The sequence below is a fragment of the Tribolium madens genome, unplaced genomic scaffold (genome assembly GCF_015345945.1).
Source record: "Tribolium madens isolate multiple individuals breed KSU strain unplaced genomic scaffold, Tmad_KSU_1.1 Scaffold_1;HRSCAF=32;Tcas5.2_LG8, whole genome shotgun sequence".
Classification (NCBI taxonomy): Eukaryota; Metazoa; Arthropoda; class Insecta; order Coleoptera; family Tenebrionidae; genus Tribolium; species Tribolium madens.
The window spans coordinates 10511507-10533588 of NW_025400984.1; the positions used below are offsets into that span (position 1 = coordinate 10511507).

Consider the following 22082-nt stretch of genomic DNA (forward strand, 5'->3'; position numbering starts at 1 on the left):
CGTTATAACGTGTCGCGTAATGGCCGCCCAGACTGTTTTTGTCGGAAAAACGTTTAATTCTTACGATGAATTGACGTTATTTGTGTCACAATACGAGTTATTTCAACGTCAAAAATTCTGGAAAAGGTCAAGTCGAAAAATTAGTTCCACTCCCAACATTAAACGGTTCATCAACCCGGAATTGATTTACTACGAAATAACGTATTCGTGCATACATGGGGGTGAAAAATACAAATCGCGGAGTAAAGGCTTGCGGAAGTCGATGTAAGGGTTTAGGTTGGTACGACTGGGTATTTTCATGGGGTTTTTTCAGTTCGTTTCGGCTCGAAGCGCCCTGTAATGCCTTTATTAAGTTGCGAGCGTCGCGGGAAGGGGATTGTTTGGAGATAAAAAGCTTCAACGAGGAGCACAATCACGATTTTAACCAGGTTGGTTTTTGGTCACTAGGGATTTTTTTTAAATTTTTTTTCAGACTCGCTGGAATGTGGCCCAAATGGAGGCTTTAATCGAACAGTACAAAAAACACCCAATACTTTACAACCCCAACCATGGGGACTACAGAAATACCGAATTGAAAAAACACAGTTTGTGTAACATAGTCGAGGCTTTGCAAGCCGTCCGTTCCGGCGTAACTGAAATCGAAATCGTCACACAATGGAATAATTTAATCGCAAAATACTCAAACGAAATAACAGACACGAACGAAGTGGGTTTGTAATTAAAATCGGCCAAAATCTGGTTATTTTTTGTTTAAGGAATGTCACAGTTGGTACGCCCAAAAACTGTCATTTTTGGACCATCATGTCGACTCCTCGGTCAAATACGAGGAAATTTTCGAAAATGATGAAGCATCTCGATCACCAGAAATTCAAATCAAGGAAGAAATTCCAGACTCGCCACCACCAAAACGCGACAAATCCCCAAAAGTCGAATGTGACATTTTTGGGGATTTTGTTGCCGCACAGTTGAAAAAAATCACCAGTGGTAGTGTACGCCAAGACGCTATTTTTGAAATACATCAAGTGTTACACAAGGCATTAAAAACTGAACTGTAATTTATTTTTTACTTTTACTTTTGTTACGAAACACTTCTTTCTTCTTCTGTTTGATTTTCTTCTCTTTCAGTGCTTCTTGTGCTTCGATTGTTTGTCTGTGCTTCTCGAGACGCTCCTGAGTCTCAGCCTTGATCCTCTCTTGTTTATACTCGTAGTTCGTTTTAACCATTTTCATCAAGTTTGAAACCTGAAACATAAATTACAAAAACTGAAACACAATTTTGACATCACCTTTTGTTCGTAGGGTTCACGAATCACAGCCACCCTATCAATACTCTTCTTCTTATCAGCGGCCTTGACGCCATGTTTGGGCTTATCACGATAGGGCAAAGCCTTTTGTAGCTTAGCAGGAATAACCAAAGGTTTGAACGGTTTAGGTTGTCTGTCAATCGGCTAAAAATACCAACACAATAAAAAATAAAACACTAAAAAATTGACAAATACTCGATATAAACTATCCTGATCTGGCAATTTTTTAATTCCTTTTTCCCGTTTGATTTCCCCAGTGGTCCTAACCCCCCGCCACGTGTTTTTCTTCTCCTCGGGGAGCAAAAGTGTGGTTATTGGAGTGTAAAATTGGGGCACATCGACTTTATACCAAGTCCGACAAAACACAATATCACTTAACAAAATCTTATCCTCAAAAGTGGCCCTAAAACACCCTTCAGGCTTATTCACGGCTTTCTTAATCTGTCCCCTGACCCCCGAAACTGTCTTAATCCTCGCCCCCTCGAACTTCGCCACTTCCAAAGCACTATTAAACATCCCTTTAATAAACGCCGTTTTTTTGTAAATTTTCAACGGGTGTCCTACCAACTTCAATTTTTTCATTATTTGAGTCGATTTATCCAATTCTTGGACCACACCAGTGGCAGCAATACGAAATCCCTGCTTCACACTCTCACAATCGACCGATTGCAAAGCGACAAAACCCGACCCTTGGGGCGTTATGGGGCCCCAAAAATGTGCATTGCACGCTAAATGCTCGGGGGTGTACTTCAAATAACGAAATTTTAAATCATCCTCCAGTTTCGAATAGATCGGGAGGGTTTGAAACCGCCGCCAACCCAGCGAGATAATAAGGGGATCCCCCGTTTTCAAGATTTTACTATACCACCGATGTTTTTTTATTTTCACGTTAACGTAACCGATATTTTCTTCGCCCATATTGAGCGCACCTACAACTAGCGGATACGTCGGATTGAAATTCGTCACGAATTCGGCCGGAATATCACGAATCTCAATTCGGACGTACATCCCCGGCCGGAAACCCTCGATCTCCACTCGGACATCATCGGCCATATTCGCAAAAACGTTCTTATTTAATTGGGCTTGTTTCTCTGCACTTTGTTTCAAATCGTCATAATAGGATTTTTTTTCCGTATTGTCATATTCTTCATCGAATTTCTCCTTTAATTTACGCTTTTTCTCCGCCAAAGCTTGCTTGTCTGCCTCTTCGTCGTCTCGTTTCCGTTTCGTGTGTTTTTCACCCGTTTCAAGATCCTCAAAATCGCCGAAAATTTCCGAATCTTCGCTTAAATCTTCATCGTCTAATTTTAAAAGTTCACTTGCGTCCTCTGTACTTTTCCATTGACCAGTCACGAAACAATTAACGATCGTTATTTTGTTTTCTTCATTTAGATAGTCTCTAATGGGGGCGTTCCAGGGCTGAATTAGGGCTGATTCAGGGAGGTTCATGGTGTCTTTATCGAGTTTGAGTTTTTGTTGAGTGCGTGAGACTTTTTTGAAGAGACCACCGAGTGTTTCTTCCTCTTCCGGTTCTGTTTTTATTTCTTCTTCTTCTTGTTTTTCATTGAAAATGCCATAAACGAGCTTCATGAGGTTTTGATTGGTACTTTGACGATCTAAGAAGGCCGTGTGGGCCTTTTCCACCAAATTTTCCTTCCATTTTATGTCGTCATTATCTTCCCTTTCTTCATCTTCTAACGAATTTTCTTCCCATTTTATATCATCGTCATTTTCCATTTCTTCATCGGAATCCTCAGCTTCTGACGAATTTTCTTCTTCCTTTCTTCTTTCTACATTTTCTTCATCTTCTGACGAATTTTCTTCTTCCTGATCTTCCTCCCATTTTATATCATCGTCATCTTCCATTTCTTGATCGGATTCTTCAGTTACGGACGAATTTTTTTCTTCCGTTCTTCTTTCTTCAAAAGTAGTTTTCTTCTTTTCGTCCAGTTTCTTCAAAATATTGCTGATTTTCGAATGAACATCGTCTTGCTTTTCTTCTACATTCTTCTTCTTTCGCTCAATTAATTCTTTATCTTCTAATTCATCAAAATTTATAACTTCCTTGCTTTTTGAATCTTCAATTTTTTCAACGGAATCTTCTTCTAAATCTTCAATGTTGTTGGCAAATTCGTCATCCCCTGTTTCAAAAACGACCCTCCTCCTCACCCTCCCCTCATCTTCAACTCTTTCCTCCCTAAACCGTCCATATTGTCCCCTCAATTTCTTCAATTCATCCTCCAAATCCTCCTCCTCTTTCTTGTCTTGCTTCTCATAAAGTTGCATTTCCTCTTCTTGATCTTCCTCCTCCTCAAACTCCTCCCCTGTGATTTCTTTTCCTCCCGTAAAAATTTGTATTTTTGAATGCGCCATTTTGACATCTAGGGTTTTTTGCGTATCAATCAGGTTGGTAACAATGTCAGTCTCCTCGTTTTTATTACTATGACTATGTGAACCCCCCAATTCGACATAAACCGCATCTTTGTCATACACAATACCTCCAACTCCCGAAAAGGGGGCGTATATCAATTTCTCCTTTTCGATCAACGCCCGCTTTTTGATTTGTTCAGGAAGTGGGCAAGGATCAGGGAGGTATGAAACGTCATGGATTTTAACATCACCCAATCCGGCGATATGTATCGAGGCGTGGTTTTTAATAGGCACGCCTCTTACGTAACCATAGAGCGAAATAATACGATCACATTTCGGATTTTGTCGGATCACTTCCTGATTGGTCAAATCCTCGTAGCGATCGGCTAGTAGATAGCCGTGATTGGTGCGCCATGTTAATGGGCGGAACTTCATCACAGAGATGAAACGCCCCAAATTGCGAATTTCGTTACGTAAATATTCGTCGTGTACGAGTCCGGAGAGGTAGAAAAGTTTGGCTCCGGGGTAGACCTCGGTCCAGAATCGGTGTTTTAGGACTTTTTTCGTGGTTTTTAGGGTTTTTGCGTTTTTGATCACATCGAGATGGGTTAAAATACCCATGATTTTGGGCATTCCATGGACTTGACAGATGTTTAAAAACTCGAAAACTTCCATTTCGAAACCGAAACTTGCATCACATAGTAGAAGCACCAAATCGGCCACTTTCGCCAAGTCAATCATGCTGTTTATGTCGTTGTTGCACTCGATGAAAGTGATTCGGCGTTTTTTACCAGTGACAAGGGTCACGGGGCCCTTGATTTCCACCAGGGGCGACTTTGTGAACAATTTAATCAAGTTGTTGATTAGCGTGCTTTTGCCGACTTTCGGGGGCCCCACCACGGCTATCAGAATCGGAGGGGGCTCCAAAGGGGTACGATCAACAAGAGGAACATGCTGTTTTTTCGTGTCGATATCCTGTCTTCGGCGAAATTTACGCTCAGCACGGATGGCGGAATTAAAGGCAAAGGCTTTGGGGTTACGCTGCTTGTCGGAGACTTCCCCCACACTTTTTTTCTCCTTTTTCTGGGCCTTGCGGCCGGAATGACGCTCCCGGTGTGACTTTTTCGCGTTTGAGTCATCACTCGCGTGATTTTGAACCATTTTTCCCCACAAAAACACAACACGTGTGTGTGAGGTTATGTCACGTGTGACATTTCTCAAGCACTACTACCAACCTGACGAACTAAATTTTGGGGTAATTGACAATTAGTGTTGTTTTTTTTATAAATTTATGGGCGGCTGAATTGTTCGGTGATTTAGTAGGGTTTGATTCATTACAATTTTTCTCAAGTAAACACAAAAATATTTTTGGGGTTATGACACGTTTTTTACATTTGACATTTATCACGGATTACCAACATGACAGAATTAATTTTTGGGTAATTCGTTTTTTTTTTCGCACTTTTTGGCAATTTAGGGTCAATATAATTGTCTCAGGTGTCTCACAGGATGTGATACAACAACTCGAGGGTTTCCGGGGCCGTTTCATTGTAAAAAACCGTCAAGTTTTGTTAAATGTGGTTGGCAGCAATGTTTCGAGTGACGTGTTGGTCGTGTCAAGAATGTAAACAGTGCTTTTGTAAATTGTCTCAAAACGGGGTAAAATGTCGCTTCCGGGTAACGGTATTTTCGTGGTGAGGGGCGAAATGTGTACTTTAATGACGGCGATGCGTCGCGGCGCCCGTTGGTCGTCCCACTCCCACCAAGACGACGACGACCCCCTCATGAAAAACTTCCAAGAACTCAAAGAAATCTTGAACAAAATCGACGATTTGCGTTTGGTGCAACCGAACATTTATTTGGGGCCGTTCCTGGAGGTGATTCGATCGGAGGAGACCACAGGCCCGGTGACAAGTCTCGCTCTATCAGCAGTTAACAAGTTCCTGGCGTACGGATTGATCGGTGAGTGTGTTTGAGTTAAACCAGCGCTGATAGCCCCCTTGTAGACCCCACTCATAGTTCGGTGCCCACCACCGTGCACAGTATCGCCGATGCGGTCACCCACGCCCGGTTTGTGGGCACAGACCAGAGCTCCGACGGCGTGGTCCTCATGAGAATCCTGCAAGTGTTACGCACCCTGACTCTGGCCCCCGAGGGGGCCACTCTCACCAACGAGAGTCTCTGCGAGATTATGCTGTCGTGTTTCCGGATCTGTTTTGAGACACGTCTCAACGGTGAGCCCCCATACCCTTGAACGACAGACACTCATTTAATTTTGTAGAATTGTTGAGACGCACCGCTGAGCACTACCTCAAAGACATGGTCCAACTTGTCTTCATGCGTCTCCCCCAATTCTCCGAGGACTTGTGTGCCGTCAAACAGTTCAAAATGCGTCCGGGGGCTATCGAACAAACCCGAACCAAGCGGAAAAAGTCGTTCAGATTGTCGAAATTGGAGGAAACGCCGTCGCCCCCGACTCAATTAAAGCCCCAGAATCGCACTAATCATCTCTCGACAACCCCCATGACCCCTGCTGGGAATATAGTCGACATGCAAGGCTCAATTTCGCAAATTACTCCGGAAAATGCCACAGAATCCCCCTCAAATTTCGATAGTAATGTGCAAATCAATGTGGAGCCCCCTAGTCCGGATCATGAGGAGGAAACGACGGTACCTGAAATTGAGGAGGCTCACGATTATATCAATCAAAGGGGGATCAGGTTTACCCAACAAATGGGCGAAGAGGTTGTTTTAGCCCCCTATGGCCTGGCTTGTGTTCGGGAGTTATTTAGGTTTTTGATCAGTCTTTGTAACCCCTTGGAGAAACAAAACACTGATGTTATGATACATTTGGGGCTCACGTTGCTCACTGTGGCTTTTGAAGTGGGGGCTGACAGTATTGGGAAATATTCACCTCTTTTAGCCCTAGTTAGAGATGATTTGTGTCGAAATTTATTCTCTGTGAGTCACAAATTACAATTTTTCAATTTTATTTTGTAATTTTTTTGTAGCTTTTGTCATCGGAACGCTTGTCTGTCTTTGCGGCCGATCTCCAAGTCTGTTTTTTGATGTTTGAGGCGTTGAGAACTCACCTCAAGTTCCAACTTGAATTTTATTTAACTAAATTAATCGATATTATTGTAACCGATTCGGGGAAAATCTCCTACGAACATAAGGAAATCGCCCTTGATAATATCCTCCAATTGTGGCGAATTCCGGGTCTTGTAACCGAACTCTACCTAAATTACGATTGTAATTTGTATTGTACTAATCTCTACGAAGATTTGACTAAATTATTGGCAAAAAACGCGTTTTCGGCCACTTCGGGTGTTTATCACACCCATATGTTATCACTAGATGCGTTATTAACGGTAATTGAGAGTATAGAACAGCATTGTTTTGAAAAAAGTGAGACTTTGGAAGAGGGGGCGAAACTCGAGTCAAGCACCGAAAATATTGAAACTATCACGAATTTTATTGGAAAAACCACCAGACAGAAGATTTCCGATCAAATTCCCAGTAAAGACGAACTTATGGCGCAAAAAAACATCAAAAAAGTAAGTTTTTTGAAAAAAGTGGGGTTATGTCATTTAGTTACATTCCAGTGGCTCCCAACCGGTACCGAACATTTTAATCACAAACCCAAGAAAGGTATCCAATTCCTTCAGGAGCATGGAGTATTGAAAAATGAACTTGACCCGCATGAAATTGCACTTTTTCTCAAGGAAAATTCCGGATTGGATAAGAAAATGATTGGGGAATATTTGGGAAATCGCAGTAATGTCACAATTCTTGATGCGTTTTTGAAAACTTTTGATTTTACAAATACACGGATTGATGAGGCGTTGAGACACTATTTGGAGACTTTTAGATTGCCAGGGGAGGCACCTATTATTTCGCATTTGATGGAACATTTTGCGGAGCACTGGCATGTAGGTTGGCAACACTTAAAATCGTACCAACCGGCGCGAAATTTGAATTTTTTTGTAGAAAAGTAACGGTGAGCCGTTTGTCGACGTAGATGCGGCTTTTACACTCGCCTACGCTGTGATTATCCTCAACGTTGACCAACATAACCAAAATGCGAAGAAACAAAAAACCCCAATGACACTCGCCGGTTTTAAAAAGAACCTAAAAGGTGTCAATGGAGGCAATGATTTCGATGAGGACATGCTCGATGAGATTTACAACGCTATTAGGTAATTTATGTCAGGGGTACCAACTTAATATATTTTTTTTTAATTGTAGGACTGACGAAATTGTTATGCCGGCTGAACAAACTGGTCTCGTTCGTGAGAATTACCTCTGGAAGGTGCTCCTGCGTAAGGGGGCGTCGAAAGACGGTGTTTACTACCACGTCAATGGGGGTCAATTCGATCAGGAACTTTTCGCGTTGATTTGGGCACCGATTGTGGCAGCCCTGTCTTTTGTTTTTGACAAATCAGAAGAACAACCAATTTATAAGAAAGCAATGATGGGTTTCCAAAAATGCGCATTTATTTCATCACATTTCGCCATGTCGAAAAATCTCGACATGTTGATACAAACCTTAGCCAAGTTTACCAACTTTCATAATTTGCAAAGACCCAACAATGGGGTTATTATGTTTGGGGGTAATGTTAAAGCGCGTTTGGCCTTGAAATGTGTTCTTGATTTGTGCCACCAACACGGTGATAATATCCGTGAAGGGTGGAAAAATTTATTTGATTTGGTTTTGTCACTGTATATTTTGGGGTTATTACCGAAGAGTTACATCGAAGCTGAGGATTTTATTGAAAGTAGTGGAAAAATCGTTTTGATTTATGAGGAAGTTGAAAATTTGCAAAAACAAGAAAGTGGTCTTTTTAGTTCATTGTATTCGTATATGGTCTCAAGTGAGAATTTATCACGGGTACCAACTGTTGAAGAACAACAACACATGGATGTGGCTAAGGAGACGATAAAAGAATGTAACTTTGATTTGGTTATAACTGATTCGAAGTTTCTTCATGATGAGTCACTTAAGGCCCTTGTTGGGGCTTTAATCGAGTTATCGAGGCCCCCAGACGTTCAAAAAAGCCTCGGTTATAACTACAACGAGAATGTTGCTGTATTTTTCCTCGAACTTTTAATTAAAATCGTGATACAAAACAGGTGAGTTCGAAAAACGAAATTCCCCCAGATTCAAAATGGCGTTTTCAGGGATCGAGTCATGACAATATGGCAGACAGTCCGTGATCATATCTACACCCTCGTCATGAATTCTTCAGTTTTCGATTATCAATTTTTATTAGAACGTTCAGTTATCGGCCTCCTTCGTATCGCAAATCGTCTTATGCGCAACGAAGACATGAGCCCCATCGTCCTCCAATCCCTCCAAATGCTCCTCCTCCTCAAATCCTCCACATTGTGTCGTATTTCGCGTCAGATCTCATTCGGTCTCTATGAACTCCTCAAAACCTCCGCTCAAAATATCCACACTGAGACTGATTGGACGATTATTTTCACCCTATTGGAGTGTGTGGGGGCGGGTGCTGTCCCACCTAAACCAATCGCTGATGATCACCCCACTACTAAATCAGACGGCGAAGGTGTGGCTTCCGACGATGACACGCCCGATCGTGGCTACACTTCCGATTCGGAATTGAGCAAAAGTCCGAAGCACCGCCCACAAAGCCCCGCCTGTGGGTGGATTCTTGTAGGGAATGAAGGGGAGATTCAACCGGTTGTGGGGCGTACACTCCCACCGAGTCAATATAGTCTTGCACTTGAACGCAATTTGGGGCCTCATGACCCAAGTAGTCTTATAAAATGTTGCGAAAGTCTTGCGTTTCTTGTCAGGGATGTGGCTCACATCACGCCTTATAATTTCGATGATTGCGTACATTGTATCAGGACGTTTGTGGAGGCAAGTTTGCATGGGAATAGAAGACAGAGGAGGGGTAAAGAAGCGAGAGGGAGGAGACAGCGTCGGAAAGGGGCGGAGCGACGAAGTCCGACGAGTAGTCCGGATGAGGAAAGTGACGAGGAGGAGGTGCCTAGTGGGTATCATCAAATTTCGATACAGTTATTGGATTTGATGCACACTTTGCATACAAGGACCGCCCAGATTTTTAAATGGTGGGCGGAGGAAGGCGGGGCTTTGGCTAAAGAAACGTCATTGTGGACACAAGGATGGTGTCCTTTACTTCAAGGCATTGCTCGGCTTTGTTGCGATATTAGGAGAGAGGTAATTTGAATTTCGCGCCATTTACTTACATCTCACTAACACGAGACGGTCCATTGTAAGGATATATACAGTGTGAGGGTGAGGTGTAAATTGTGTAGTATGAAAGGAGAGACGGTTAGCACTCCCCTAGACAAGGTTGGAAACACAAATAAGGTTGAGCGTCGCACACTCAACCCCATTTTTTTTTCTCCCCAACCCCCTAAAAAAAATTCTTTTGTTTTAGATTCGCATGAGTGCTATTACTTACCTACAGAGGGCGCTTCTTGTGCACGATTTGCAGACTCTTACAGGCCCTGAATGGGAGGCGTGTTTCCACCGAGTCCTTTTCCCCCTCCTGGCACACCTCCTTACCAATATTGACCCCAAAGACCCCATGGCCATGGAGGAGACGCGTATGCGCGCCGCCACTGTCCTCTCCAAGGTGTTCCTCCACCATCTAACTCCACTCCTCTCCCTCCCAACTTTCTCTAATTTATGGTTGGTAATCCTGGATTTCATTGATAAGTACATGCATGCTGATAAGAGTGATCTTTTGGCTGAGGCCATCCCCGAATCGTTGAAAAACATGCTTTTGGTCATGGATTCGGCGAAAGTTTTTGAAGGGGCTGATGGGAAGAGCCCCCTTTGGATGGCCACGTGGGACAGGATCAATAAATTCCTCCCAGGGATGAAAGAAGAGTTGTTTAGGGAACAACAAGGAAAACGGGAGAATGTGGAGGTGTTGCAACATAATATTGAGAATGCCACCAAGTCGATTATACTACAGCCCCCATCGAGTCAACAACAAGTCTCGTCGCCGCTTTTCGCGCATTTGGGACAGGTGGGGGCTTAAAACAAATGACAGAAGTTGGTAGTAGTAAAGTAACTAGGATTTGCAGCGTTGCCACGTCTATTTTTATTTTTTAATTTAATTTTTTTGTTTTTGTAGATGGTGTCAACGCCGATTGCCTCGGCGCCTCCGCCCCCGCCCCCGTTTCTCCAGCCGACGCTCCAGCCCGGCATGCCCTACTTATACGCCAAAAATCAAAGTCATACATTTCCAGTGTTGTATAACAGTCCCGTATCGTTGTACTCCGAATATGTGGGAAACCCCTACAATAATGCCACTACAGAGGAAGAAAATGCGCCAAATTTATTAGATGTTAATAAAAATAATGATCTAGTCGAGTCTGACGCCCCAAATAACAACACCAACGTGTTTCAGTCTTCAAATTATTTCAGTTCGGACTCGGGGGGCGATTTTATACCCCCGGGCTCCGAGATTCTGTTTGGTACAGAACAGGGAAATTTCATTCCAGTGTGTACAAATAGTGACATAAAAACGAGCGATGTTTAAGTGTTTCTAGACTAGAAAATTTTAAATCCTAATTTTATGTAAATAATTGTTTCCTTTTCTGTTATTTAACGCCCTTTTCCGTATTGTGTACATCAAAGATATATTTTTACTCAGTTGTTACCCAAATAAAACAAAGTATTTAGTGAACTCAACTTTATTTATTAACACATAAATAAGAAACCAATTCAAACATTTCTCTTGATTGCCGCCTCAAGGTCGGGCATGACCTCCTTGAATTTGTGCCACTGCTCCATGGTCAACATGATCCCCTTTTTGCCGGGGCGCAGCTCCCCATCGGCGTTGTAAAACTCGCGGATATTCACGTACCATTTTCCCTTAAACTCGGTCAATTTCACGAACCGGTTCTTCCCCAAATCCCACGAGGTCTCATCGCCGTCGCCACTGGCCTTGCCTTGCGTCTTCTGCTTCTTCGCGGGGCCTCTCTGTAAATAAAAAAATGTGAGGTTAGGTGACACCGGTGAAAAAATACTCACATCCTCGGGACCAGAATCGGAGTCTGAGGTGTCGGACTTTTTAGAATGCTTGTTTTTGGGCATTTTGGAGCAAAGTTTGAGCCTAATTGCTAATTACAAGAAAAATTACAAGACGCGAACGGATTTTAAAAACTGCTGCCAACTGTATGAAACGAAAATGCACGAGTGCCAACCTCGATTGTTATAAAATTTACAAAAACACCTAACCTCATTTTTTTATTAAATTCACAAAAAACTAATAAAATACACAATTAAGCTACTCAGGACTGACTAAAAGTGTGTATTAATACAATTGTAACGTTAAACATAATTTTTGGGTGTTAATTTAGCCATTTATTTAAACATAACCTCACTCTTCCTAACCTCAAAATCGGAAATGTTGCGAAATTTAGGCTTAATTTTCCGCGGATTTGAGGTAAAATTCAGCACAAAAGCTTCTCAAGTGTCTGATATAGCCCCAAATGAAGACTTCGTCACCAAACTATTGAAAGTGGCCGTGATAGGTGTCCCAAATGTGGGCAAAAGCACTTTTATTAATAATTTAATGGATCGCAAGGTTTGAGCCTTTTTCTCGTTTATTTCTCTAAATAATGACTCAAAATAGGTGTGTCCAGCGTCGAGTAAAGTCCACACAACTCGGGCCAAAACCCAGGCGATTTTCACAGAGGGGGACTCCCAGATCGTTTTCCTCGACACTCCCGGCATTGTCACTTTCCAGGAATACAAAAAGTAGGTCCCCAAACCAGTCCCACTCACCAACTAAACGAATTTTCCAGATTTGGCTTGGAAAAATCCTTTTTACGCGACAGCAAAGCTTCATTACGCGAGGCCGACATAATTGGGGTTATCCACGACGCTAGCAACATCTGGACGCGTGAAAAACTCGATATTAAAATCATCCGTTTACTCGAAGACAACAAAGACAAGCCCAGTTTTCTGGTCATAAACAAAGTCGACATTATTAAATCCAAACGAAAACTCCTCGATGTCACGCGCCAATTGACAGAGAATTGCATCGAGGGGGCCCCAATTCCGGGGAGCAAACCGTTCAAGAGTAGTGAAATCAAGGGGTGGCCCCATTTCAGCGACGTTTTCATGGTGTCAGCCCTCACGGGAAGCGGCTTAGACGAAGTGAGGACTTATTTAGTTAAAAATGCGAAACCGGGGGAGTGGCTGTACCCGGGGGAAGTCTGGTCGGACAAGACCGCCGAAGAGATCATTGTTGATAGTGTCAGGGCGAAATTGTTGGATTTTTTGCCCCAGGAAATCCCCTACAATCTCAAACCCGAAATGGAGTTTTTCAATATTAACGAAAAAGGTGTGTTGAATGCAGTGTTGCCAGCTCAAAGCAATTAAATTCACCAGATCTTAACTGAAAAGTTACCAGATTTACACCTACTTTCACTATTTACATTTAATTTTTTTAATACTGTCGAAGATTCACGTTTTTTTACAAATCTGCTCAAAAACGTACTTAAACACGTGAAAAATTCAAAGGTTGCCAAATGAATTTTTAATTTGACACCCAATCATTTACAGTCACCCGATATTTGCCTTTTTACTTGAAAAACATGCTAAAACACTTGATAAAAGCAAAAATAATGACTTAATTTGATGTTTTTTTGGTTTGTTTTAGCAAAATCTTGCAATTAACACCATTTTCGACCATATTTTGTATTTTTCGTTCTATTATTTTGACAAAATTTCACTCAAAAAGAGCTAAATCGAATGAAACGAACGAAATAACATCGATTTAGATTTATTTTTGTTGTGTTTAAGCATGTTTTGACAATATCCTGCAAAATAAATGAGTCTGGTTAAAAAACGAACTAAATCGAGCGAAACAAGCTAAAATAATGTCCACAACGATTTAATTTGGTAATTTTTCAGACAATTTTAGAAAAATTTGTTGTTAAAATCTGTTTTTATCTTAAAACGCTCTTAACCACTTGAAAAAAGCAAAAATATGCAATTTTTAACCCAATTTGATAAAATTTCAGCTGAAAAATGTGCTAAAACACTGGAAAAAGGCAAAAATTATTTAATGTTTTTTATTCAATGTGTTATTTTTTTGGTTTGTTTTAGAAAAATCTTACAAAAAACCTAAGATTTTGGTTGGAAAACGTGTTTACGAGTTTAAAAAAATTAGTTTTCGATCAAATTTTCCGATTTTTCTGCTTATTTTTGATTACTTTTTACTGAAAAACTAGTTAAATTAAGTGAAACAAAGAAAATATCATGAATTTTGATTTGTTTTTCTGATTTTTAGGCGTGTTTTGACAAGTTCTTGCAAAATAAATTGTTAGTTTTAGAGCCAATTATTGAAAAAAAAATCAGAAAAATTGTTTTTATTTAATTTTTAGTAAATTTTCTGTTTGTTCTTAAAGAATTTTTGCGAAATAATTGCGTTTCTGGCCGAAAAACGTGTTGAAACGCTCAAGAAAGAGAAAAATAATATAATTTTGGAATTAATTTGGTAATTTTTTTATTTGTTTTAGTATAATATTGCAAAAAAAAAATGAGGCTTTAATATAAAAACTTGCTTGAGAAAGTTATAAATAACACTATTTTTGACCAATTTTTAGTTTTTTTTTTTGATTAATTTTTGCTCAAAAATAAATTACATCGAGTGAAACAGACAAACTATGATGAATTTAGATTCGTTTTTGTGATTTTTAAGCGCGTTTTGACAAGATCTTGCAAGTGTTTGGTTCAAAAACGGACTAAATCGAGCGAAACACACTAAAATAATATCAATTTCATTTTAATTTGGTAATTTTTCAGTCAGTTAGCAAAAATGTGAGTGTATTTTAAAAACGTGCTGAAACACTTTAAAAATGCAAAAATAATACTAGTTTGGGCCTAATTTGATAAATTTTCGGTTTGTTTTTAACGAAATTTTACAAAATAGTTCTGTTTCTGGCTAAAAACGTACTAAAACGTTCAGAACTGGACAAAATAATGAACTTTTTGACTCATTTTAGCTATTTTTTTACCTTGTTGAGTGAAATACCATTTAGAAAAACAAAACTATCTCTCGATTTTCCAACTTGTTTTTGAGAAAATTTAGCATTCAAGTTTCTGAATGGCTAAAAAAACATACAAAATCCTCAAAAAAATACAATAAAAAGTGTTATTGACTGAATTTACTATATCAATACTTAAAAAATCAATTAAAAAAGAATAATTTTGGGCGAATACTCGATTTAAAAAAAATATTTCAAAATACATTAATTTTCTGCTGGAACCACAGTCACGTTTCTAAAAAAATCATCGAAAATTAGAATTTTTAGAAAAGTTTTCACCAAATCATAATAATAGTATGAAAAGTCACCAGATTTGGTGACATTTCACCAGACCTGGCAACACTGATTCGATTATTTCGATTTTTAAAATATATCGATTATTTCCAACAATAAAAAATGATTTTTCAGGTGTGATTTCGAGCGTTGTTTTGGTGCACTGCCCCAGTGAACGCATTGCAAAGCTCGTGGCGGGGGAAAGTGAAGGTAAATTACGCCAAATCAATGAAAGTCTCCAAGTTGATTTACAAAAAACATTTCATAATTATGTAAAAATTAAATTAGTTCTAAAATAAATTAGAGATAAGGCCCCCATCCTATGTACATTTGGCACAAATTATCAATACTCATCGCTTCATTTATCAAACTATTTGTTTGCCCATCAACTGATAAGGGAATTGATAAGGAGCGGTCTTTAGTCTTCACAATAATCCCTTGTAGTCTCAATTGTATGTTTTTGACATGATCTAAAGCCTAAAAAGACAAGTAAACAAATTAAATAAAAAAAAAAAACACCTTACTTGTTCATTTGTCTTCTCTGCGGTGTTATGCCCCCCAGTATGGGGCCACGACACTAGCGGATCATACACAAAGGGGGTCACAATCGACATTAAAGTATTAGCATTGGTTCTCAAAACCCTCAAAGTGCAAGCACAAGACTTCCGAAAGACCCCTTCAACCCCCAGAGGCCCCATCGCCGCGACCATATTCTGCGTCAGCCTAAAAGGCACCCTCTCCGGCCACTCAAAACTCTCCCCCTTGTTAAAAAGACAATTAAAATCGACATGAACCGTGTCCCCACATGTCGAATCCAGAAGAATATTCTCCCCGTGGCGGTCCCCCAGCCCTAGAATGTACCCCACCATGGACATGACCCCCGTAGTCCTGATATACGCACTCCGGGCGAAGAACCAACTCTGGGGGTCCGGAAACGCCTTCCGGAACCACTCCCCCAAAACGGGGGGATGTCTCACCAGAAGAGTTTTAGTAAAAACATCGCGTTTTTTCGTAAGGGGGTCACGGAGATTGCAACTGGCGTCGCGGAGCTCTTTCGTCGTCATTGCGCCCCCACGTTGCTTATACAAACTGTGCAAAATGGGCCGTAGGCCCACCAAATTGGGGACCCATTCGATCAAACCGCATTCCTCGTTCAAGGGGGCCACGGAATAGAGGCGTATGTTGAGGCGTCTTTGACGCGATTCCGGTTCACGTGACAAGAGTTGGTTCACAATATCGTTGAATTCCATCAACCGGAAGTCTTTCCGGAGGTCATCTTTCGGTTTCAACATTTGGATGTAAGTCCTACCGTCGGAGCCCCGAAATGTGATTTTTCTCGGACGTTGCAAACTCCTCAAAAGGGTCACTTCCTCCTCAATTCCCACGATATGGACGTAATGGTTGGGGAAGGGATTGTGTTGGGTGCTGGAAAAGTCCGGATTCGGGAGTACCAACTTCCGGAATTTGTGAGTAGGGATCATAATCTCGCTGAAGTCCGGTTTGGCCAACATCCGGGGAAGCGCCCGGAGTAGGGCACTAACTGTGGTCGTTTCCACATCTTGTGCTACATTTTTATTACATAATTCGATCAGTTTTTCGGCCAAATTCGTGAAATCAACGACTAGTTTTTGCATTGTTGCCGTTTTCAGTTTCGCATCGCTGAAAATTTCAACACAGCGTTTTGCACGCACTTTATAACTCGATTTGATCACTGAAATGATCATCCAGAGACTTTGTTGGGGATAATTGAGGAGTAATTTGATTATTATTGACTTCAACTCGACGTAGACTTCTTTCTGTGGATGGCAAATACGTGAAATAATTTGGGAAAAAGCGGTCAAAAACACGTAAGTTGGGAGGTTCTCGAGGGCATAATCGATGAGTTTTGTCATTTTGACGAGATTATTTTTGCGTTCGTCGCGGGTTTTTGCATCGGAGATGTCCAATAGTCGAGTACCGTAATCGAACCAAATTGATAGTAATCTGGGCATTGATTGGTAGACGAAAGCAGTGCCGTAACGCAACGATTTGCAAAAACAATTAATCATCCAGATTTGCATTTCGCTGCCTTTGCTGCTGTCGCACTCTTCGGGGGCGTAATTCTGGAAGCGGCGGTCGTAAAACTGGGCCAATTTTACCTGGAAAAAAAAACGTCAAAATTTTGTTAAAAAATTGGTGGAATTTCAGAGCAAAAAAGGGTTAAAATCGGCCGAAACGGCTGAAAATTCAAAACTAAAAGGTCTTTTTTTATCTTACTTCGATTTAAGTGAGTTTCTGACTGAAATAACGTAATTTACACGGTTTTTCGACTTTGTTTATAAAACACGATTTAAGTAATTTTCTGGGGCAAAATAAAACGTGGAAATTGTTCAAAAACGGCTGAAATAGCTTAATTCAGATCTTTTTTTTGGTAAAATACGTTGATTTGAATGAGTTTCCGATTGAAAAACTTGCTAATCTGATCAGAAATGAGTGAAATACGATGATCTACGTGAGTTTCTGAAACGAAAAACACGCAAATTCGTTCGAAAATTACTGAAATTACATAATTCAGTTCAAAATCGACCACAAATTGGATAATTCGGACTAAAAAGGATCTAAATATGGGCTAATTTTACCTAGAAAACAAAGTCTGCTTTTTTTTTAAGGAAAAAGTGAAATTTTTGTTAAAAATTTGGTAGAATTTATAGCCCATAAGACCTAAAACGAGGATTTTTTTTTTATTTCTTTGGCTTGTATTGGTTAAACACAGAATTAAATGGGTTTTTGGTCAAAAAAAAATAAAAAAATACTGCAATAAACATGTTTAAAAAATGGTTAAAATACATCGATTTTCGTAAGCTTCTGGCATAAAAAAAACATGCAAAAACACTCCAATTCATGTCCAAAACAACGATTTTATTGACTTGTTTCGACGGGAATTTTTTTAACAAAAAACACGCAAAATCGTTAGAGAATCACTAAAATTACGTAATTCAGGTCAAAAACGACGATTTTTTGTCTTGTTTCGGCAATTTAGGCGAGTTTCTGACTCCAAAACGTTAAATTTCTTGCAAAGTGCTGAAATTGCGTAATTAAGACCTAAAACGAAGTTTTTTTTTATCTTAAACTGGGCCAATTTTACCTAGAAAACAACGATTTTTTTCAAAGTTTAGGTAAAATTGGTAGAAATTCTGCCCAAAAACAACTTTTTTATCTTTATTTTTTAACAACTAAAACACTTCGATTTAAGTGAGTTTCTGACTGAAATAACGTAATTTTTCGACTTGTTTTTATAAAATAAGACGTGAAAATCGTTCGAAAACGGCTTACTTTAGAGCTACAATGAAGGTTTTTGATTTGTTTTGGCAAAATATGTTGATTTGAATGAGTTTCCGGTTCAAAAGCTTTCTAAGCCGGTCAGAAATGACTGAAATACGATGAATTTTACTTACAATTTTTTTTTTATTTGAAAAAAAAATGGTAAAACTTCTAGCCCAAAAACGGGTTAAATTTGTCGGAAACGACGAAAATCACATAATTCACACTTAACGACGACTTTTTTAGTTGTTTTTTTTTTATCAAAACACCTCGATTTGAGTAAGTTTGTGGCTAAAATAATGTAATTTACACTTGAAAGGGCGATTTCCTGACTTGTTTTTATAAAATACCATTTAATTTGACTAGTTAAACCGTTCGAAAATGGCTGAAACTACGTAATTAAGGTCAGAAAAGACGATTATTTTATCTTGCTTTAGCAATTTAGGTGTATTTCTGGCTCAAAAACGTGTTAAATTGCTCACAAATTGCTGAAATTTCATAATTCAGACCTAAAACTAAGTTTTTTTTTTTAAATTATGCTATTAAATCTAGTAAAGTCTGTTTTTTTTTTTAATAAAAAAGTCAATATTTTGTTGAAATTGGTAAAACTAGTAACTCAAATTTTTTCTATCTTTTTTTTTTTATCAAAACATTTCAATTGAAGTGAGTTTCTGACTGAAATAACGTCATTTATCGACTTGTTTTTATAAAATACGATTTAGGTAAGTTTCTGAGGCAAAATAAAACGTGAAAATCGTTCGAAAACGGGTGAAATAGCTAATTCACAGCTAGAATGAAGGTTTTTGATTTGTTTTAGCAAAATACGTTGATTTAATGAGTTTCCAGTTCAAAAACTTACTAATCCGGCCAGAAATGGCTGAAATACGATGAATTTTCGTTCCAAAATTACTGAAATTACATAATTCAGAACAAAAACGATGATTTTCAGCAATTCAAGTGAGTTTTTGACTCAAAAACGTGTTAAAATGAGTTTTTTTTTATCTAAAACTGGGCTAATTTTACCTAGAAAACAAAATTTGCTTTTTTTAAACTAAAAAGCCAAAATTTTGGTTAAAAATTGGTAAAATTTCTAGCCCAAAAAAGGGTTAAATTTGTCGGAAACGACTGAAAAAATTACATAATTCAGACCTAAATGCATCTTTTTTTTTAATTAAAACACTTCGATTTAAGAAAGTTTCTGGCGAAAATAACCTAATTTACACTTTTTATCTTGCTTCAGCAATTTAAGTGAGTTTCAGACTCAAAAACGTGTTCGCAAAATGCTGAAATTACATAAATCAGACCTAAAACAACGTTTTTTTTTTTAATATTAAACTAGGCTAATTTTACCAAGAAATCAATTTTAAGGAAAAATCTAGTAAAGTTTGTTTTTTTTTAACGAAAATGATTGATAAAACTTCTAGTCCAAAAATTAATCCGCTTAGAAATGGCTGAAATATGTTGATCTACGTAAGTTTCTGAAACAAAAAACCCGCAAAATCGTTCGAAAATGGCTCAAATTGGATCAATTTTTGATCTTGTTTTGCTTAATTCAAACTTCTAACGACTTTTTCAATATGTTTTTTTATAATTCTGAACTTGGACTGCTAACGGATTTTGAAAATAACTTCTTTTCTCTTATTCCCTCTCTTTTCTTATTCCTCACAAAAAAAATCCATGCATGAAATCGCTAAAAAAGTGACTTTATTGTCTTCTTTCGGCAAAATACGGTGAATTTTTCTGGCTTAAAAGCGTGTTAAATTGCTCAGAAATTGCTAAAATAGCGAACTTCAGATCTAAAACGGAGATTTTTTTGGCGTATTTTTGGCTAAATGCGTCGAATTAAATGAGTTTCTAATCCAAAAAAAAACTAAATAAATATGCGATTTACGTAAATTTCTGACACAAAAGAATGATAAAATAGCTAAAACACTATTTCTACAAAAATAAAGTTTTTCTGTCAAACCAAGAAATTACAAAGTCAAAATTTTGGTGAAATAGTTGGTAGCACCCTGTCTCCATAGCAACAAATTTAATTTGTTCATACCGAAATTGACAACTTATGAATGAACTGGCCAGTGGTGCCAACGTTAAGACTGTTTAACATTTCCGGTTTTATTTAAAAAACGCAAATCAACATGGCTGAAATTACATAATTCAGGTCAAAAACGACGATTTTTTGTATTGTTTTGCATAATTCAAAATTTTCTAATATTTTCTTTATTTTTGTATTGTTTTTGTAAAAAAAAAAACTTCAATAAACCTACCAGTCCTGTCTCCCACTCCTTATACATCTCACTGGCATCCCGATAATTCGCCGTTTTAATATCAGTATCGACATTCGATACAGAATCATTATAACATGCAATTAACAATTTCGCTTCAGCACAAATCTTCCTTTTCTCAATTGACAATGCAGCAATCGCTTCTTTCGAATTATCAGGTAATAAAATTTCCAATCCTCGTCTTAGTGTCGTCAATGCTTGTTCATGCTCCTCCCTCCCCCAATGCAATTTACTTTTTTCGACAAACAAGCTCGGGGGGTTATACTCCTCGGCTTTCAACGTATAGGTGAAACCTTGTTGGTGAACCCCCGCCGATCTAGCCATCTGTGCACTCAACAACCAACACTCCCCTAATAAAGAATTGAGCATCGGGATAGCCACCCCATGAGTGTCAATTAAACGTTTCGACTGCTCGATTGCAACCCTCCTCAGACATAAAAGCGGTTCAATTATCCTAACCGATTCTTGGACGACTTTAATCCTCAATTCCCATTCTTTTGACAAGTTTTCAATCACGTGACGCACAAAATCGCCATCATTTCGATTCGCAAGAATCTTATACGTGATTTTTTCTACTTGTTGTAACTCATTAAGGGCATGAAGTCGACTAATGTAACAATAACCGTGTTGATACGCCCCTTCTTCGACACTTGCAGCCCCCAAAAACTCCACTTGTTGACTCTTCATCCCTTCGATTATCCCCTCAAATGCGTCACGATCTCGGTTTTGAAACGCGAGTAAAGCTCGTCCGATTTTCACCCCCCATGAGGGGTTTTCGGTCATTTCTTCGCGATTTAATAGTGTGGAGAGGTCGTCGTATTGGCCGAGACGCCACAAAGGCTCGGCTTGAAGCTCGAAGAGGGTGTTTCCGAATTCGGGTTGGCGGTTTAGGGCCCCTTGGGCCACATGCAAGGCGGTGTGGACGTTGTCCAAGTCGAGGTAGCACCGGATTAGGCCTTTGAGGTGGTGGAGCTTCATCTGGGGGACGTGTTCGTAGCAAGCGGCCGCGTCGGAGAGCTTCCCGGAGACTTCCAACGAGAGGATGCGCTGCTCGATGGGGGGCTCAGTGGGCTGGAGGGCGGTGACGCCGGCCACGCCATCGGGCTCGTCCAATTGGGCGAAAATCTAACACAGCAACGTTGTAGAATTTTTATTAAAAAAAAACCTCTCCAAAAATTTTGACATTTGACTTTTTTTTTATTTGTCAGTTTATTCTACATCAAAAATCATTTAATTTTTGAAAATTCCCAGCTCTTGTAAAAACGGCAACGCTGTAGAATTTTTATTAAATAAAATCTGGCAAAAAATGTTGACTTTTAATTTTTGACATTTGACTTTTTTTTAATTGTCAGTTTATTCTACATCAAAATCATTTAATTTTTGAAAATTCACAGGGCTTGTCGAAAAAACGCCAACGTTGTAGAATTTTTATTGAAAAAAATCTGTCCAAAAATTTTGACATTTGACTTTTTTTTAATTGTCAGTT

General features: G+C 39.2%; 6 protein-coding genes and 1 non-coding gene across 8 annotated transcripts in view; 4 read left to right on the forward strand and 3 right to left on the reverse strand.

The window, feature by feature from the left end:
* Positions 1 to 17: 17 nt before the first annotated feature.
* Positions 18 to 1055, forward strand: LOC123003763. The gene is made up of 4 exons (XM_044396746.1): positions 18 to 264; positions 314 to 428; positions 473 to 706; positions 756 to 1055. The coding sequence occupies exons 1-4, from the start codon at positions 20 to 22 to the stop codon at positions 1053 to 1055; spliced, it is 894 nt and encodes a 297-aa protein (XP_044252681.1). The 5' UTR covers positions 18 to 19.
* On the reverse strand, positions 1038 to 5049 carry LOC123003762 (ribosome biogenesis protein BMS1 homolog). The gene is made up of 3 exons (XM_044396745.1): positions 1500 to 5049; positions 1287 to 1448; positions 1038 to 1242 (listed from the first exon to the last, which is right to left on the reverse strand). The coding sequence occupies exons 1-3, from the start codon at positions 4833 to 4835 to the stop codon at positions 1057 to 1059; spliced, it is 3684 nt and encodes a 1227-aa protein (XP_044252680.1). The 5' UTR covers positions 4836 to 5049; the 3' UTR covers positions 1038 to 1056.
* Positions 5050 to 5184: 135 nt separating this feature from the next.
* On the forward strand, positions 5185 to 11365 carry LOC123016426 (Golgi-specific brefeldin A-resistance guanine nucleotide exchange factor 1). Its single transcript, XM_044416816.1, has 10 exons — positions 5185 to 5636; positions 5681 to 5908; positions 5956 to 6635; positions 6686 to 7231; positions 7280 to 7606; positions 7665 to 7873; positions 7923 to 8807; positions 8856 to 9882; positions 10106 to 10702; positions 10811 to 11365. Exons 1-10 carry the CDS (start codon positions 5339 to 5341, stop codon positions 11216 to 11218), a joined length of 5205 nt encoding a protein of 1734 aa, XP_044272751.1. The 5' UTR covers positions 5185 to 5338; the 3' UTR covers positions 11219 to 11365.
* On the forward strand, positions 9975 to 10067 carry LOC123004563. Its single transcript, XR_006412700.1, has one exon. It is a non-coding gene; the product is annotated as a U6atac minor spliceosomal RNA (small nuclear RNA).
* On the reverse strand, positions 11357 to 11881 carry LOC123016442 (RNA polymerase II transcriptional coactivator). Its single transcript, XM_044416844.1, has 2 exons — positions 11713 to 11881; positions 11357 to 11661 (listed from the first exon to the last, which is right to left on the reverse strand). Exons 1-2 carry the CDS (start codon positions 11773 to 11775, stop codon positions 11404 to 11406), a joined length of 321 nt encoding a protein of 106 aa, XP_044272779.1. The 5' UTR covers positions 11776 to 11881; the 3' UTR covers positions 11357 to 11403.
* A 27-nt stretch (positions 11882 to 11908) lies between these two features.
* On the forward strand, positions 11909 to 15327 carry LOC123016434 (GTPase Era, mitochondrial). Its single transcript, XM_044416833.1, has 5 exons — positions 11909 to 11988; positions 12042 to 12268; positions 12317 to 12441; positions 12489 to 13030; positions 15147 to 15327. The coding sequence occupies exons 2-5, from the start codon at positions 12089 to 12091 to the stop codon at positions 15308 to 15310; spliced, it is 1011 nt and encodes a 336-aa protein (XP_044272768.1). The 5' UTR covers positions 11909 to 11988; positions 12042 to 12088; the 3' UTR covers positions 15311 to 15327.
* Positions 15255 to 22082, reverse strand: part of LOC123016423 (serine/threonine-protein kinase ATR-like) — a 14385-nt gene continuing 7557 nt past the window's right edge. For both annotated transcript variants that reach the window (XM_044416812.1, XM_044416813.1), the window contains 3 exons: positions 20579 to 21721; positions 15536 to 17149; positions 15255 to 15488 (listed from right to left, as the gene is read on the reverse strand). In XM_044416812.1, coding sequence (XP_044272747.1) covers positions 15312 to 15488; positions 15536 to 17149; positions 20579 to 21721 — 2934 coding nt within the window. In that variant the 3' untranslated portion in view covers positions 15255 to 15311. The remainder of the gene's footprint in view (positions 15489 to 15535; positions 17150 to 20578; positions 21722 to 22082) is intronic.

Coding starts and splice junctions, on each gene's coding strand:
- LOC123003763 (XM_044396746.1), top strand. CDS start 20: ATGGCCGCCCAGACTGTTTTTGTCGGAAAAACGTTTAATTCTTACGAT. Junction 429..472: donor ACAATCACGATTTTAACCAG/GTTGGTTTTTGG, acceptor ATTTTTTTTCAG/ACTCGCTGGAATGTGGCCCA. Junction 707..755: donor AAATAACAGACACGAACGAA/GTGGGTTTGTAA, acceptor TTTTTGTTTAAG/GAATGTCACAGTTGGTACGC.
- LOC123003762 (XM_044396745.1), bottom strand. CDS start 4,835: ATGGTTCAAAATCACGCGAGTGATGACTCAAACGCGAAAAAGTCACAC. Junction 1,449..1,499: donor ATCAGGATAGTTTATATCGA/GTATTTGTCAAT, acceptor TGGTATTTTTAG/CCGATTGACAGACAACCTAA. Junction 1,243..1,286: donor GTGAACCCTACGAACAAAAG/GTGATGTCAAAA, acceptor TTTATGTTTCAG/GTTTCAAACTTGATGAAAAT.
- LOC123016426 (XM_044416816.1), top strand. CDS start 5,339: ATGTCGCTTCCGGGTAACGGTATTTTCGTGGTGAGGGGCGAAATGTGT. Junction 7,232..7,279: donor CGCAAAAAAACATCAAAAAA/GTAAGTTTTTTG, acceptor GTTACATTCCAG/TGGCTCCCAACCGGTACCGA. Junction 9,883..10,105: donor GTTGCGATATTAGGAGAGAG/GTAATTTGAATT, acceptor CTTTTGTTTTAG/ATTCGCATGAGTGCTATTAC.
- LOC123016442 (XM_044416844.1), bottom strand. CDS start 11,775: ATGCCCAAAAACAAGCATTCTAAAAAGTCCGACACCTCAGACTCCGAT. Junction 11,662..11,712: donor CCGATTCTGGTCCCGAGGAT/GTGAGTATTTTT, acceptor TTTTATTTACAG/AGAGGCCCCGCGAAGAAGCA.
- LOC123016434 (XM_044416833.1), top strand. CDS start 12,089: ATGTTGCGAAATTTAGGCTTAATTTTCCGCGGATTTGAGGTAAAATTC. Junction 12,269..12,316: donor ATAATTTAATGGATCGCAAG/GTTTGAGCCTTT, acceptor GACTCAAAATAG/GTGTGTCCAGCGTCGAGTAA. Junction 13,031..15,146: donor TTTCAATATTAACGAAAAAG/GTGTGTTGAATG, acceptor ATGATTTTTCAG/GTGTGATTTCGAGCGTTGTT.